General features: G+C 42.6%; 1 protein-coding gene across 1 annotated transcript; it reads right to left on the minus strand.

Annotated features, from left to right (window-relative positions):
• Nucleotides 1-1208: 1208 nt before the first annotated feature.
• On the minus strand, nucleotides 1209-15545 carry dthd1 (death domain containing 1). Its single transcript, XM_071538913.1, has 10 exons — nucleotides 15125-15545; nucleotides 14045-14606; nucleotides 12418-12748; nucleotides 11919-12098; nucleotides 8348-8607; nucleotides 8048-8206; nucleotides 4165-4454; nucleotides 2316-2566; nucleotides 2157-2214; nucleotides 1209-1516 (listed from the first exon to the last, which is right to left on the minus strand). Exons 1-10 carry the CDS (start codon nucleotides 15543-15545, stop codon nucleotides 1209-1211), a joined length of 2820 nt encoding a protein of 939 aa, XP_071395014.1.
• Nucleotides 15546-17445: the final 1900 nt, after the last annotated feature.

Consider the following 17445-nt stretch of genomic DNA (forward strand, 5'->3'; position numbering starts at 1 on the left):
CCAGCTTCAGCCGAGGGTCTCCAGAATGCCACACAGCTTGAGCGTGAGGCTCTGAACGCAGACGAAAAAGGAAACCCTGTTGAATGTCATTAAAAAGGCTGAGTGCTTTTCTGGTGGCCTTGATTTAGTTATAAGAGGGTTTTCTTGTTATTATAACCCCACTTCAATGAAACTTTTCTTTCTGACATGGAAAAGAATCTGTGGAGATATTTTCATAATTGTGTATGGATCAACATGATTTATTTTCAAAATCAATTGATAATGTTCAGGGAAAAGTAATAAAATATACAGTATGTATCTTCCAAGTAATTCCAAGTATGCATTGTAAAACAGAAATTCCTCATATCATATCATAGTATGGTAAAAATACAAGCCTTTGTCCTCCAATCAGTTATCATCAAGAGACACTGTCAAGTCAAAGATGACTCAGTGTCAATGAGATGAAAAGAGGTCACACCTCAGTGTCAGCAGCTGTTTACACAGAGAGGAGAGGCGGCTGACTCTTATCTGATCTTGTCAATCACCCGTCGCTCTATGGAGACAAACTACGAATACAAGTGAAAGCTTTGTCCTATGTAGAGGGTAATGCTTTCCAAACTTTTACAAATTAGATCATTATGTGAAAAAAACCCTGAGAAATGTAGAAACTTGGAAATGTGTTGGAAAACACCAGCTAACTTATGTTATCATATAGTTGTGCATCTACATTGCACACATGAAAATGAATAATGCATAACTGTTTCAACAATTACAGTTCTTATTTATTTTAAGAGCTCAGACCTGGGTCAACTTGTGGTTGCAAAGTATTCTCTGTGTTTGTATGGAGTACCAGATGGGTGGGATTTACTGTATTACAACAATAGTTAGTGTCGCATAAGTTGTCAATTACAAAAGGTTAGTAATTGACTTTCAAATGTTTGCCTTTGATTGTCTAAACTTTCTGCTCACCCAATGTCTTATGTGCCACTCTCCAGCCATTTGGTAATTATGTCAAAACAAATCCTAAGAATTTCTATCAATATTATTGGACCTAGGTCTGGAAAAGAGCACAAAATCTCACAGTCCAGTGCTGACCCCTTGTGGATGAAACACAGCACTACCAGGAGCTCATTTGGCAGGCACATGTGCTTTGAAATAACCTTAAGCAGCAAAATAAGAACCACTGTGAATTCCATTATTATTAAACAAGTCCTTTTAGATATGTTTTCTTATTTCAGGGAGCCGTCCCTGGTGGCCGCAGCCTGCCGCAGCAGCAGCTCCCTGGCCAGGTCCGGCCTGCCGCTCTTGGCCAGGCAGCGGGCCAGCTGGGCGGTCCTGGCTGGGTGGGGGGCGGCGGGCAGCCCCCTCCTCCACAGGGCCAGGAGGTGGAAGGCCCGGGCGGACGGGCTGTCCCCGGCCCGGAGCTTCACCAGCTGAGCGGCGCTACGGCGAAGACGCAGGGAGAGCACCAGCAGGGCCGTTTCCTCCTCCGAGAGCTCGCCGGACAGCCAGAGCAGAAGAGAGTCTGACAGGGACTCTGGTGAGGGGGGGTGGGGGGTGAGGGGGCGTGGTGGTGGAAGGGAGGGAGTTGAGGAGAAGAATTTGCTGTTAAAGTAATAATCTGTGGTATTTTCATATTATAACTGCCTGTTTTGCTACTCTCTCTCTCTCTGATAAGACAGTAGTAATTCAACCTGTACCCAGTTCATGAAAGCTTTGACATTTGCTACATTTGCTTTTCTAAACACCCAGTGTCAGATAACCTCCCTCTTTCCAGGGTAAATCCTCTGGTGTTTTATGTAACCAGAAACAGTTACAGCGGTTTGTTTGGAATAAACAGAAGAAGAACCGGGTAGTTAGCATGAGCAGCGATAGCCACCATGACTGAACAGACAAAGAAAAGACTAGCATCACCTACAGAAACTCAAACTGCATCAACAGAAACACCAAAGAATAAAGATGTCACAGTCGTGGACATGCTGTTTGATTGTGATCTCTGGGAAAAATGAGTCACCAGAATAAAACAAACACAAGGATCTTGCAGATTTCCACTGTAAGTCACGACTGAAACGGGGAGAGAGGATGGGTGAGTGGTAGAGTGGCTGAAGAGATGCAGACAGTATGAAAGAATAAGAGAAAGAGTGAAAGACATTTAAGGATAACAGTAATTCACCCACCTGTCTCCTCACATAACTTGACCTTAGCACTGACGGGCCGATTAATGGTTCTTACTTTCTGAAATGAAACAGAATGACTGTGAAATGTTATAATATTCTCTTGCTGAGTCAAAGTTTGTATGATCTAGAGATTTTGTGTGAATGCTTCTCCTCCTCTACCTTGGGCAAAGTCAGAGACAGCTTACAGACAGGATCTCCCAGGAGCTTCATGTTCAGCGGGACGGCGTTGTCACCTTGCCGTTCCAGCTGACCTCTGGCGACCTTATAGAACATGGCCGTCCCCTTGTAGTGAGGGGAGCTGTAGTTCCCAAATGAGTCCACTTCAGTCAGATGCAGAAAGAGGTGGTTCTTCCTCTGACTGTGGAAGGCGATTCGCTCGCACGTGACACCATTTTGGTTGTTTTGAGTTCCTATTCGAAAACAAGAACATGCACAAATGTTATGATCATCTGAAGGGTTCCATTCCAAAATACGATATATATCCATTTTGGTGAAGTTACCTGATGTTCATGGCTTAATATTTCAAATTGCAGACGATTGCATTTTCTCAAATGTCACTATTTTGTAAGCAATGTCTTAAAACAGCTTGCAATTTAAATGACAATCCATCATGAATTTTATTTTCTAGCCAGCAAGCATTTTGTTAGAGTGGGTGTCAAATCTTTCAAACTCTGGATATCTCATTTTGGAATTAAATTCTTCATCAGTCATTTTTTTCCCCCTATAAAACAAACCCACTCTGGATGTTAGTCAATCCAACTGTATATCTGTATGGTGATTTTAGAGTGTGCACACTGAATACCAAGTCATTCTGTCAAGGCTGAACAAACAACATATTGATAAAGTGGGAGGGAAGGAAGAGGTCAGCGCACAGCCACATAGCAAAGGATCTCGGACACTGACATGAACATTGTGAACATACAAGCGTTCTGTCAGGCCTGAGCCAGATTGATTTTATGTTTCCCACTCCAGCAGCCGCCTGTGCAAACACAAAGTATAATTCATCTGCTTTATTGGAAGGTCTGTGGCATCTGGTTTTGTGGCAACAAGCAGAGGGAAGATAAGCCTGTGTTGACCTGGCAGGGCAGGGACTTGCAGCCTGCTCACCTGCGCCGATAGCAACAACTGCTTTATTGGTTGCTGGTTATGCTCTTACTGTTGCTATAAAGAAATATCTCACATATTTTCTGTGGTTCAAAAATTCAAGATAAAACAGCTACAAACATAAGATTACAAGCATTGATTTCTGAGATGTAGATAAACTCTAGATATATCTATATCTATATTTACAATTTTATTAAGATTACTATCAAGCTCATTTTCAGGCAAAACATACTGAGTTAGGAATGTGGTTGTTGTCTAGTGCACAACAAAATGTAAGGCAAAGTAGGTGAGAAAAATAAACTGCTGACTTGGACACATAATGGCTACCAAAATCTTAACTGATAGAAGATCCAGTACCATCCCATCATGCTGCATACACTAGTATCCAAGGTTCCCAGGTTAAATTTAAAAGGTTTATTTATATTTAAAAGGTTTTATTCTCTGTCTTATTCACTGATATTGTCATTTATGTGTGTTTGTGTGTCTTGTTTACTATGTACTACTATATTGAGTATTTAGAAAAGTGCATGCAACCATTGCATCGATCAAAAACTGCATGGTCATTTTTCTCAATTCCTGAACAGTTGTTTGGTGCTACAGCAGCAGCAGCAGCGAATACAAAAAAAATAGCCTTTACACAGGGTCAGTTTATGTGGACAAAGGGAACTTGCTCATAGATTGACTTTGTGAGATATAATTGTTTTGTGATACTCTAATGATCTTTTTGCTTCTCCGTTTCCATAGGGAGGTCAGAGAGCAGGGTCAGCTGCAGCATGGAGCCACTGGAGCAAGTGAGGACACTTTTGCAAGGACGAGGACAGGAGGGGGGGTTATGGGGAACTGAACCTGGCACCCTTTGGTCACAGGATCCATCCATGGCTCCATCACTTGCCCTCCTCCCTACCTGCGGAGGTGATGTTGCCGCTGAAACGGAGCAGCAGTTGGTCTCCTTCACACACGGAGATCTCGGCCGAGGTGTCCGGGAGGCCGCTGTAGCCCTGGGCCCGCAGCTTGGACAGCTCCCAGCCCAGGTCTCTGCTGGGCAGCGCGGCCACCAGGACGGCGTGGGGCTCCTCCCGCCGGCGCTGGAGGACGATGGCGACCGTGTGGTGGCCCGCCGACTCCTCCAGCTCCTCTGCCAGGGAGGTGAGATGGCAAGGCTGCACCGAGGAGAGGAGACGCACCACCAGCAGCCTGAAGGGAGCGGGGAGTGGGGAAGAGAGAGAGGGAGGGAAAGGGAGACAGAGAGGCAGATGGACAGAAAAAGAGGCAGTCTGCAAATTTAAGAAGCTGAGCTTAGCGGAGAGATTAGATTGTTGCTGAATGGATTGAAGAGATGAGTCTGCTACCGTGGGCCAGAACAAAGACAGAATAGGCCTACACTTTAGCCAGTGTAAAGAATTAATATTACCTATTCTATTGATATTATTCCTGGGAAAGCTGTTCCAGATAAGGAAGCCAAAGAGAATTATAAAACAGTCGGAGGACATTATGAGAAGCCATATTAAAGGGACAGTTCACCAAATTACAGCTGGGGCTAATATTGGCCTTCCTATTAAACAGTTGAAAGATTTTGGTAAATATACTGTCTCGCCCATAACAGTTACTGTATCTATAGATTACTTAATATGTTCTTGCCACAAACATGTGATTATGTTCTGACATAGAAATGTTACAGGCTGGAATTCATGGTATTCAGACCCCCCCTCTTTATCCACACCACCTTAACCCCATGGTTTCCTTAAACCCCTTATGCAAAGAAAAGCTGGTTGTAAATCTGCGTTATTAGTTGTAGCATTCCTCATTTCATTTCGTGTCACACTGTCCCTTAGTATTGAACGATACCAGAATGGAAGGCATGCACCCTTTAATGTCAAAAACCAGGAGAGCTGGAACAGTTGGATGATCGGTCAGAAAAGTGTAAGTTCTTTCCTTTGCTCTTAAAAATGATGCATTGTTTATGTATTTGAGCCTGGATTAAACAAGGGCAAGAACACTATGTAATGACAATGCTGCAATGTTGATGATGATGATGATAAATGTTTATCCTCAATCAGTTGTTATGCTGTGCAAATGCCCAAATGCCTGAGGGATTTTATTTTTATCATCCAAGGTAATTATAGAAAACTAAAACTAAGAGGAAAACACTTAAAAACTAGATTTTGTGAAAAAACTAAAACTGAACTAAAGCTATCTTGTCTACTTGTGAAACTAATTAAAATAAAATAATAATAATAATACCCCCCCTACCAAAAATGCTAAAACGAGAAATGAAACTAACTAAATGGAGAAAACATTTGTAAAAAAGAAACGCAAATTTAACTAAATCCACCAAACCCACACTGAAAACTGACTGAATTGAATTGAGATAAAAATTGAAAACTACATAAAAAATAAAAGAAACAAGCCCTGATATCATGTTGTTCCATGCTGTGGCCTGCGCACATAAACATGTCACCTATTGGAACATCCCCAGAGTCAGAGTCGTGCTTAGAGGCCTCCAACACATCAGGCCTCTCCATGCCCGGCTTTCCAGTAGAGCTCGTGCTCCAGAGGTGAGGATCCATGACAAGCAAGACTTGCTCTCTATCCACCAAATGTGCAAATCCTTAATCCCTATTGTCTGTCTGTCGTCCTCTCTCTCTCTCTCTCTCTCTCTCTCTCTCTGGCTGGCCAGGAGCAGTTTCGTCTACCTCCTCTATGTGGTGGGAGGTCTCCTGATGACAGTCACTGCTGGCAGCCAGTGTGTGGATGTGGCTGTGAGGATGGCCCAGAGCCCCGCCCACCTGCTGCGCCTGTCTACCAGCCTCATGGGGCTCTTGGGATGCCAGATCCACATGGTGAGAAACCTGTCAAATCATGTCCAACTGAGGAACATTTAGGTGGCATTTAATTACCCTAAACTTAGTAACAAAATATGAAGTGCTACAAATATGACTGTATAAACATGAACTCATATCCAGCTGTTGTCCTCACCATGTGGCTAAAAAATGGAGTTACCCCTCTCTATCTATCAAGTGAGAAAAACATTTTTAAATGAAAACATTAATTATTGTAATTACCTCTTCCACCCTGCTGGTCCCACTGGTTGGTCCATCATTACAAACTCATGTTGCGCAGCCAAGCTTTGCTCAAACCCACAGAACTTTATTTTAAATTCTAGTCAAGATCCCAAGGTTTCCAAAGATACCAAAATACATGCTGCATTACAGGGAAATGTGTATAAAATGATGCGCAAGACATCTAGATTTTTTTTCCATTTGATGTAATGATGCAACCATAAAAAATGTCATCTTGCATTTGAATATTTCACTCAGTATAAGTGTGCTGTAGCTTTAATGAAGCGTTGGAACGAGCAAATACAGAATATGTGACATTGTCGCATAGTATGGATGTATTTTCTAACTTTAAAGCTACTTAGGGGAAATTTAAGAGGAAACTCAGAGGTTTCTCAGGGGTTTTTAATGTTGTTTTCTTTATCTTTCAGGCTAACTGCATGACAAAAGGAAAACGGAACAGGCTGTACTTCACTGAGAGGTATTACAGAGAGATTGAGTCGCTCGCTCCCGTCATTCATCACCGCCACTCTGATCCACCACCCGTTCCCATTTATTTGCAAACTCCATTTCCCGTCTGCATCAAACATTGTTTACCGTGCTCTATGTGCGTTTCAGCCTAAACAGTCTCCTTGATATGACGAGAAAAACACTGCAGGGGCCCCATGGTATCAAGGGAATATGTCTGCTGCCTCGGTCCCACGAGAGGCAGACGAACCCGGAGTCAACGGCTGCTAACTGCATCTCATCAAAGAGGTAGATAATCAAACACCAACTGTTTTGGTTTAAGTCCTATTCATCTGCAGTGTCTCAACAGCGTTTTCTGTTCTGTGGTCAGGTGCAGGATTTATTATATCTTCCTTTCGGGTGTGAGCAGCCAGCCCGTTCTGACGCTGTGTATGGGAGACAAGGGCAGCAAGTTGAAAACCTACAGTCCTTCAGAAAGACTGCAGTGGCTGGCCAACTTTGGGAACAAGGCACAGGCGAGAGGAGATGTGGTGAGACATAGAAATTCATCACATTTTGTCTTTGCACTGTCAGACAGCTTACAGCACAGTTAAGTCAACACGACTCCTGTATTTACATTGTTTAAGCTGTTCTCTGATCTCTGACACTACAGTATACCATATACTATACTTTGTTTTTCAGGTTCTCCTTTTTGTGTGTGGACATACTGGACAAATCAACAAAGGATCTGCTGTTTCCTTTCCACAGATCCTTCCTGACAACACTGAACAGACTGAGCAATGCCCTAAGGTCTTGACCCTGGGCTTGTTTGCCATGTCTGTGGTCTTGCTTTGGATGTTTCTGCCTTATATTGCAGTTTACACTCTGCTCTATTTAGGTCTGAAGATGCAACAGCACCTCCGCTGAGTACTGCAGTCAGAAATACAATGGCAATAAAGATTTTGAATTGGGCCAAATTTATGATTTGTGCTCAGTGTGTCATTTACCAGTAACCTACAGTTTGGCTCTTTTGAGTCCCATTGGACAGTCAGATAAGACTGGTAGAAACTTGTAAAACAGTACCATAGAATGTTTGGATTTCTTCAAGATTTAAGCAGCTGATTGGATCCTTTAAATTTGTCCGAAATTTATCCTAGTGGCTTTGTTTAGGTATAAAACAATATGATACAGACCTAAACACAACCTCTGATTCTGAGGATTCTTATCAACCATTCAAAGTTGCACCAATGAATAGTTTAAATAAGAAAATAATCTGCTGCAAACCTTTCAAAATTCTCTGTCAGCTCAAAGGACACCAGTCCGTTCTGCAGGTTCCTGACGGCGACCTTCTCCAGGACGTCCCACTGTTTGTCTCTCCAACCCAGAAGAGCCAGCAGCTCATTGGAAATGTCCTTGGAGGACTTGACAGAGGCACTCAGCATTCTGACAGAGACATTAAAAAACAAAATATGTCCTTTGAAAATTATTTAATTTTATTTAATAAAGTTTGCCAAGTACACACATTCTCTTTATCATCAGTTACAGTACATCTTATCATACCAAATTGAACAAACAGGAACTTACCTCGCTCTATGCGAAGTGGGTTGGTCCCACAGTGCAGCAGCACTGATCGGCCGGATGTTGTGGCGTTCTGGCTCCTCCCCCTGTCCCGCCCTCTTCTTTTCGGGGTTTGGGGGACAGGGGAGGGTGAGTGTGAGGGGTCTGCGCAGGGGCTGGGAGGAGGGATGGGTGAGGTAGAGTAGTGGGCTGGTGGAGATCACTGAGTAAAAGGCATCACTTCCGGACTTGACGGTGGCCAGGAGGACGGCATCTACAGGCTGGATCTGAGGCAGATGAGGAAACAGCCATTCTGCTTTCTTTACATAGCTATTCATGCACAGAGCTGTGACATGATAAGAAAATAGTTCTTTCGAGTTGCTGTTGTGTCCAGACAAGTCACAGTGCTATCAAAGAAAACCATGCAGAGAGAGTATTCTGAGTCTGTTTTTGACATAAGATCAAGCAACAAACTGTGCTGAATTTAGTTCACAGATGATTGGACTCAGAAGTCAGTTCAAGTATTGTACACAGCTGTTCATTTTCCTTCATCGCAGCAAACATCTGTAAAAACTCAGGTCTGTGAATTCAGCCATTTCTCCCTCACCCTCTCTCTCTCTCTCTCTCTCTCTCTCTCTCTCACACACACTTTCAATGTCTCTCTTTCTCTCTCTGTCTCTGTTTCTCCCTCATTCGTTATCGTTTGATATTTTGAGTTCTCTTTCGAAGAGTTTATCTCAAATCTATATCACAAAGATGTTTTGCCAGCTACCTAAACCCGAACAAGGTGCCCCTCAAAATTACTTTATTTATTGCAGAGCAAATTGGTTCTGTCAAGCTATAATTACTGCAATATCATGTTTATAATAAAGGGGAAGTTAAAGAACCATGAATAGTGGTGATACCATTAGTTTTTCTATCTACTTGAAGTAAGTTAAAGTGATTAATGATGCTGTGACGACCCTCCCACTCTCCTGACTCTGTGTCTTGCAGGAGCCTGGTGGGTGGGGTCGTCGTTTAGGCTGATTGGAGTGCACCTGGGCCCGGTGAACTCCTTGGGCTTTAAAAGCCTTCTGACCATTCAGTGTCTCTCTCCCTCCTCACCCATACACACCTTTTGTTCCGTTCTTTTCGTTTGATGTAGTTTGTGTTGTCTAGTTATGTTTCCCTAGTTTAGTTAATAAATCATTGTTTTAACTTTTACTTTGGCGTATGTCTCCCCTCATTGTTACTCCTTTGAGCCGGGTATTTACAAGCTCCTACAAGAGCACTTATTATATACTTATACTTATATACTTATATACACGTAATTTTGCATCAAGAGAAAGACCAAATAGGGGGTCGAGTCGAAATGAAGATGGAGGCAAGCTGAGTCTTGATTGAGACCAAGGAGGGCAAATCTTGTTTGCAAATCTAAATGATACTCAGTGATACTGTTGAGTAAAAATTGATGGAGTCAAATGTGCTGTAATAATTTTTTTAAAATCTTTTTTTCATATGAAGCTACTGCATTCATAGTGCCGGCCTCAGTGCTAAATTCTGATTCTTTTGCTCAGATGTGATGGATTGGTGGGGAAAAAAATCAGAATTGGGAGCGGCAGTGTAAATGAAGCCTGTCACTCCTCAGCATGTGTAAAGCAGCGACGGATGGCCTTCCTCACTCTGGAAAAGAATCGCTGCATCTTTTTAACAGGTCTGAACTTTTTTTTCTTGACCTCAGTGGAGATAGCAGTTGAAGCCTCGTCAGCTGGGTCAGTGGTAGTGGCAGCCCTATCAGCCAGGACAGAAGTCTTGTCAACCAGGACAGAGGTAGCGGATGCCTTGTCGACTGGGACAGAGATGACTCAAGCTCTGTCATCAGATTCAGTAGCAGGTGAAGAGCTGTCATGAGAGAAATCCTGGACCTCTACCTCTTCTTCGCTGCTGGTTACACTGGAGATTGAGTTACAGGCCAAGTCCCGCAGTGTGCAGATGTTCATGGCCAGGACAGACTCTTTCACATGAGAGCTGGTGGCATAGTAGTCCTTCAGGTGGCTCATAGTGATGAATTCATGCTGCAGAGCGTCACTGGGCATGACCCTCTCCTCAGCATCAATTTCCAGCATCATTTACAAGAGGTTTATGAATGCCCACATGTCCTCATGCTCAATCTCTTCTGCCTCCTCTGGGTAGAGGTATATCAAATCAAGGAGCCAACCCACCATGTGAGTCCTGCTCGCTCTGGACTTGATTCCAGTTTCACTTTTAAACTCCTTTGGTGTCTTCAGCCTCCAGACGTCTGGGTCACGTTTGAAGTAGATGTCAGTATAGACACCAGCATCGAGCAGGTGCTGTTCAGGAAGTCCCTGTATCTCCACAATAAGTCATATTGTGTCATATTTGCTGCGTGAATCGTAGAGTTCAGTGCCCAGGAACATGTAGGCCATGACGCACCCGAGGGCCCACATGTCTATGGCCTCAGTGACTGGGAGGCCCAAGAGGACCTCTGGAGACCTGTAGCAAAGCGCCTGAAAGGTTTCCCCAAGATTCACTTCTGAGGCAGGGATCGCCAGACCAAAGTCAATTAGCTTGACTTTCAATGGCTGGTCCACACAGTCCACCAGCATTGCATTGTCTGGCTTTAGGTCTGTGTGGATCACACCTATTGATTTCAAAGCTGCAAAGGCCATAGCCAGCTGCTTTGCAATCGGTCTAATTTCTTGGAGAGACAGGGGCTCACCATCTCGCTCCTTCATAAAATCATGCCGACTCTTGTCCAGCATTTCGAAGACGAGACAGGGGTGTCCTCGGTGCATGAAAAACTTGTGCCACCGCACCAAGTGACACATGTCTGCATCCAAAAAACTGACAACTCCCAGCATGGCCCACTCTCTATAGAAATTCAGCATGGCATCAGCCCCCTTCCTGAGCACCTTTATAGCCACTTTTGTGTCTGTGCCAAACTTCAGGCACTGGGCTACTTTGCCAGAGGACCCCTGCCCCTTGAACACCTGAACCAGGTAGTCAGATGAGGTGCTAGCTGTCTGCCAGAGACTAGTCTACACCTAAAAGTCCAGCCGTTTGAGTCAGATTTTGAATCAAATTTGATCATTTTAACCCAGTTCAGCTGTTAGGCATGCCTTGATTTTCTACCACAGATACGAAGATGTGCTCTTCAGTAAAATTTAAGACTTTCTATATCCACGGGAGTGCATCCTGTGATTTTCACATAAATGTTTGGGATTACTTGTGTTGGGATCTGTTGCAAGTCATTACACAAAGTATATAAAATATCAGGCAAGGGAAAACCAAGACAAATTAGTTTCAAGTTTGAGACAAGACCAAGACTTTCCAAATACACTGTCGAGAACCAGGCTGGACTCAAGTGCTACCACCCTGGTTAGTAGTAAGGAACAGAAATTAAAACCATGCAAATGATTTTTATGTTTATTTTATTCCCATGTAAACCTCCTAATTGCATTATTTCCACACTAACATTTTACAAATAAAGCTCGAATAACACTCAGATGTCTCACAAACCACCTAAGATGACACAAATGATGCACGCACAACGTGGTTGTCGTGAGTAGTAAGTCAGTCATCATGATTCATCTCTTACCATGGACTGGGCCATGACGGGAGCAGTGAAGGATCCTGGGAGGTAGTCCAGACAGATGCGGGGGTCCATGGGGAGTTTGAGTGACAAACCCTTCCTGGGAACAGTGTAGCTCTCTTTCCTCACACAGGAAACCACTGCAAACAGGCCCAGGGAGTAAACCCTCACCTCTGCAAATGAGCCCTGACAAACACACAAAGACATACAGAAATGACTTTTTAAATTGGACTTTTATTCTATAACGAGATATTTGCCATTTATGATCCTTACAATGTATTTGGTATCAAAGTTATTAGCTATCTTGTGAAATTTACTTGCACTTTTGTTTACAATGCAATCATTTTTGATATAATATTGATCAATAAACATCAGGTCACAACTCTGTTCTCCAAAACAGATACAGCTTTTGTAATGAAACTCCTCATCTGATAAACAGCTTTGGTTCATTACCTATAGCAGTTGTATAACATTCATAAATTCACACAGCAAGAGAACACTTTACCCTCTGCCCTCCATAGCTGCCCTCTGTTGTTATGGGAGTGATGTAGCTCGCCCTCTTCTCTCCATTCACTACCTTGACAACAACATCCCTGTAGTTGCCGCGGTAACGTGCCCGGAAAGGCACAGCGACGGTTACTGGGAAGTGGAAGTCGGTTCCATCTTGAACTTTGACCCTGATGACCCTGCTGACCAGCTCCTCTGAGCCAATCACCATCAGGGAGCTCAAGGTGTCGGCCACCTCACACCTCATGACTTTAGCCACGCCCACAGGTGCTGTGATGTAGCACGCATGTGGCACATCTGATTGGCTGTCCTCCAGTTGACCTGAGAGCCTAGAAAGAATATTGTAGAGTTGTCTTTCATAGAATACAATGACATTGTAAACCAGACACACACACACACACACACACACACACACAGAGGGTAAAAAGGCAAGGGTTTGAAGTACAGATAGACAGTCTTGCCGGTAACAAATTTGAGAATGTACCACTGGGACAGTGTTGACATCATGCTGCATTGAAGAAAGGTTTTATTCTACTATAACCCTGCTTTATTATTATTGTAACAGCCATTTCTTGTTATATATAATAACATATCATATTTTTCATTTATATTGTCTCTTATATCAATTTGATCTGTTTATTAGATACATGATGTTTTGATAAATATTGCTAATATTTAACATTTACTTGTGTAACGTAGGTTATATTGACTGAAAGATTAATGCTCGTCTCTCATTGGTTAATTACTCTCTGAGCAGAGAAGCACTAGATAATTGCACATTCACATTTTCCTTCAGTAGAGAAAAGCTGGTGAGCTAGAGTGCAAATTAGTTTTTGACCGTGCCTTTGAACATGTATTTTTCCTCATCACTTTGTTTAAGTAAACAGTAAAACAATATGCGTCAACTATATGCCGAAGTTCAACAGTTTAAGTGAGCTTAACACAGAATCAAGAAAGCTGCACTTTCAAATATGATTATTATAGTATTATTATTAGTACTAGTACTAGTAGAAGATGTAGGCGTAGTAGTAGTATTGTGTATTATCTTGTGAGCTACATTTCTGGTTTATGACAAGATGGCATCTTAAGGATTTCTAAGATGCTGTAGCATGCACATTTCCACGAATATCATCTTCCTCCCAGACTCAGCCTCTCTCAGTGATCTGAATGTTCTTGATTTGTTTGGCTTTTGGACATGCAAGCGTTGACCTGACAGTGAACTGCATGAAATAGACGGCTATGGGGAGGCCAGGCGGTCGAAACAAGTGCACCTTGTGATAAAGCATGCAGAGAGTTTGCTTTTGTATCAGTGAGCAGGAGAAATGAGGGGAAGGAATCAAATCATTTCCAGACTCCCAAGCAGGCCCCCGGATAAAGAGCAGACACTGAACAGCAAAGTCCTGTTTGCTTACTACTGGGCAATCGCTCACATGCTTCGCTGTCTTAAAAATGCATTTTATGAAATGGTTGTGGAACATTTCAATTGTTAACACCAGTGGTAGCACAGTTATTAATGACTTTACTCTCCACAAACTACAATGTCAAGCATTTTCAGTAGCTTACATCCTAAAAACATTACAGTATTGGAGATTAAAGAGGATGTGAGGTAGATTTCGTCAACTCACCCTACTGTGACCCATTCAGTGTTCATCTCCCCTTTCTCCTTGGTTTCTTCCCTCTCTCTGTCCTTTTCTATCTCTTCTGAAACACAGTTATTATCAGTCACTTGGCCTCTGGCCTCTAATCCCTGCCTGGTCTCTGCCCCATCACTGCAGTCGGAACTGCCAAAGCTTTCAATGTCCAGTGACAGAGTGTGAGAGTGTGACGGCTTCGTATGGCTTTGATCAGCTCCATCGTCAGCCCCCTGCTTATGCCCAGAGCCAGATCCAAGGGGATCATGGGGGTTTGAGTGACAGCCTGTATCCTTAGGTGTCACTGAATCGGAACTTGAGGTTTGAGAGTCTCTGGTTTCCTGAAGTGCTGCACTGTCTTGCTGCTTTGTGCATAGCGCTGCTGTGTCTGCATCCACAGCTGAGGCCTCTTCTGCACATGCTGTGATGATTTCTGTGTCCAGTTTAGTAATGATAGTGTTCAGTCTGTCCATAATGCTCTCTATGTCCTCCGCAACACTTAGAAAAGTACTGCTGAAGGAGTCCGAACAAGGCCTCACTTTAGGTTCTGTATTATCTGAAACAAAACACATATGGATAAAATGGGAAATTATGTCATATCACAACTAAAAAGCAATACACATGAATGTAAATCTATCATGCATTGTGGTGTTCAAGTTACTAGCCATCTTGTGATCTGTACACTTATGTACACTTTTTTTTGTTTTACAATGCAATATTTTTTCACATAATACATCAGGTCACGATTTTGTACTCAAAACAGATGCATACTGTATACTGTAATGCAATGTTTCATTATGATATCTGCACATTCATTCTGTTCTACGTCCATTGAGTCCATTGTGATAAAGGGTTAAACAAATAACTGAACTCGAACTTGAACTTGTTTGATAAACTGCTGTGCAAATTTTAGTTTCTAAAATATTGGAAACAAAACAAATTTGCAGAAAACAGACAATTGTGCCATATCACAACTTAGGCTAGAAGACTAATCCATTATTTTGTTTTATTTGCATACAGATATGAATTCAGAATAACTTCACAATAAGGCTGAGACAGACATGTATCAGGTACCTGTTATAGGTGGATGTGGCTGATCACTGCCCCCTGGTGGAGCAGAGGTGAGCATGCAGGCTGATGCTCTCACAGCTTCTCTCCAGGCGCTCACTCTGTCTGAATGAACCACACTCAGCTCCCTCAGCACTCCCAGCACCTTCTGCTCACACTCCTTCTCCCTCTGCTCTCCTTCACTACTCTTTCTTCCTCCCCTCATCCCCTCGCTCTCCCTCTCGCTCCCTGGTGGACTCACCATCCCTCCTTCACCGCCTATCTCTACTTGCCCTCCTTCGCCTCTACTTGGTTCCTCTCCTGTCTGTCTTCCATTCTGGCGAGTCCTGGAGCGTCTGACGGCTTCAAGCCCCCGAATGGTTTCCACCAACATGTTGAGAAGACTGTCCTCCCTGCTTCTGCCATGATGAGGCCCAGCTTCGTCCATCCTTTAAATTCAGATGCAGATTCTCATCCACACTCAGCAGAAAAATACGAACAGCAGGGTCACTAGTATCTGATCTGGACCGTTGTTTTGCCTTTTTGTTTTTAACAATCTAGCTCTTCTTGCATGTGGCAAAACTGGATATCTACTACTTAAACACACTGATGGTGATAAATATCAAATATTCAATAAAAGTGCACCGCTTTTCCCTATGCACCTCTTCCTAGTTGAGTTTAGGTTTGAAGCTTGCAGACCAGTTGTTCACTGTGTCCTTGGCATTGGCTGTGTACAGCTCTCCTGGTTTTACAGGAGCCAACGCTGCATTTATAAGACTGCCAGCAGTAAAACATGTTGCCAAGGCGACCCCTGGAGGCGTGGCAGGGAGGGACAAAAGACAAGCGAAAGATTCAAAGGAAGACAAAGTGCTGTCCTCCAAACGTCTCATCCCTCTCTCCTTCACTGTCTCTGTTGCTCTGTCACTTTCTTTACCACTTTTACATCCACACAGTAAAAGGAGACAGCTCTTAAACTTCACCCACTCCTATGAATCATTCAGAAATACAGCTGGCAGCTACTCAATGATGCATAACAGGAGAATGAATATTGCACGGTATTATCATTGTGAAACCCATAAATGATGCTTTGTTTTGATGGGGTAAGTTGGGGGAGAATGTTTCATTGGTTGACTTATATACTAGCTGTCAACTTTTTTAGGGCTTTGGAGCCCATAGTAAAAGCCCATAGTAACCCAAATTATGACTGTTTGCATCAGTCACATTAAGATTTGAATCATCATAGTAGGCGTAGCATCGTACCTGTTGGACAAGGCACAAAATATATTAACCAGGAAATGTTTTTACCTGGAGAAGCTGCAATCCTATCAGTTTGGTTGAATTTCTTTATTTACTGTAGCTATTTTCAGGAGCTCAGGAAATATATGTTTTTCCATCATGCATTTCTCTGTCCATTGTGATCTTCCAATCTTCCTACAAGCCACAATATTATAACACTCTAAATCAGTAGGCTAGCACCATCATGTGGCTAGTTCTGCGTACTGCTTTCAAAATAATAGTATCCATTGTATTATTTAATATTACAAATAAGAATTATATTACGACTATTCTGACAATGTAAATAATAATAGGTTATATAGATGATGGTGTGAAAATAAATGATTGATGAACTCCAATAGTGATATAAAAGGAAAGAAAAATCTTGACTGAAGGAACAACCTTGATGTATCTTTCATTTTCATTTCATCGTAGGCCTTCTGTTAGAAATGAAAAGAAATCAGGGCTGAAGTTGAGCACAGTGCTTTTTTACTCACCTATAGCAGCCATTTCTTTGTAGAAATGTTGCTTGTTCACTTGTCATATTCATGTACTCTTGCTCATTTTATACCTGTGACATTATTTAAACCAACATGCTGTCAATGTTCCCTGTATATTGGACAAAAACAGCCTGTATATTGCTGGAAAAAACAATGACAGACAAATTCAGCTGTCTATTCCTATTCAGTATTGCTGTTTGGCACATATAACATTATGTTTGTGTCGTTTGGGTCGACATCAATGTCAAATCAAATGTCAGGGCTGAAACATAAATCCTATTGTTATGCAGCAATGACACAAAATATTCAATATACTGCATACCATCGCTCCATATAAATAATATAATGAAATAATGATGGATGAAAATAATGAAAATGTATTCCTTTTCCCTGGGACTCGCTCCATTAAGTGTGCCAGGCAGACTGCTGCATTCCTATCTGTGCTGAATGCATCGCCAGGGGCTGCAGGATCAAGCTGGGACATGCAAGTTTTCCCAGAAACACATCGCAAGTCCCTCTACTTTGCTGTTCTCCAGTGCTTATCATCTACAAGCACACATTTTATTGAGAAGA

The sequence above is a fragment of the Centroberyx affinis genome, unplaced genomic scaffold (genome assembly GCF_046629955.1).
Source record: "Centroberyx affinis isolate AG114_WGS23_722 - 3 ecotype Tasmania unplaced genomic scaffold, CSIRO-AGI_Caff_v1 ptg003368l_1, whole genome shotgun sequence".
Classification (NCBI taxonomy): domain Eukaryota; kingdom Metazoa; phylum Chordata; class Actinopteri; order Beryciformes; family Berycidae; genus Centroberyx; species Centroberyx affinis.

Coding starts and splice junctions, on each gene's coding strand:
- dthd1 (XM_071538913.1), bottom strand. CDS start 15,545: ATGGACGAAGCTGGGCCTCATCATGGCAGAAGCAGGGAGGACAGTCTT. Junction 14,607..15,124: donor GCCACATCCACCTATAACAG/GTACCTGATACA, acceptor GTTTTGTTTCAG/ATAATACAGAACCTAAAGTG. Junction 2,215..2,315: donor TGTCTCTGACTTTGCCCAAG/GTAGAGGAGGAG, acceptor GTTTCATTTCAG/AAAGTAAGAACCATTAATCG.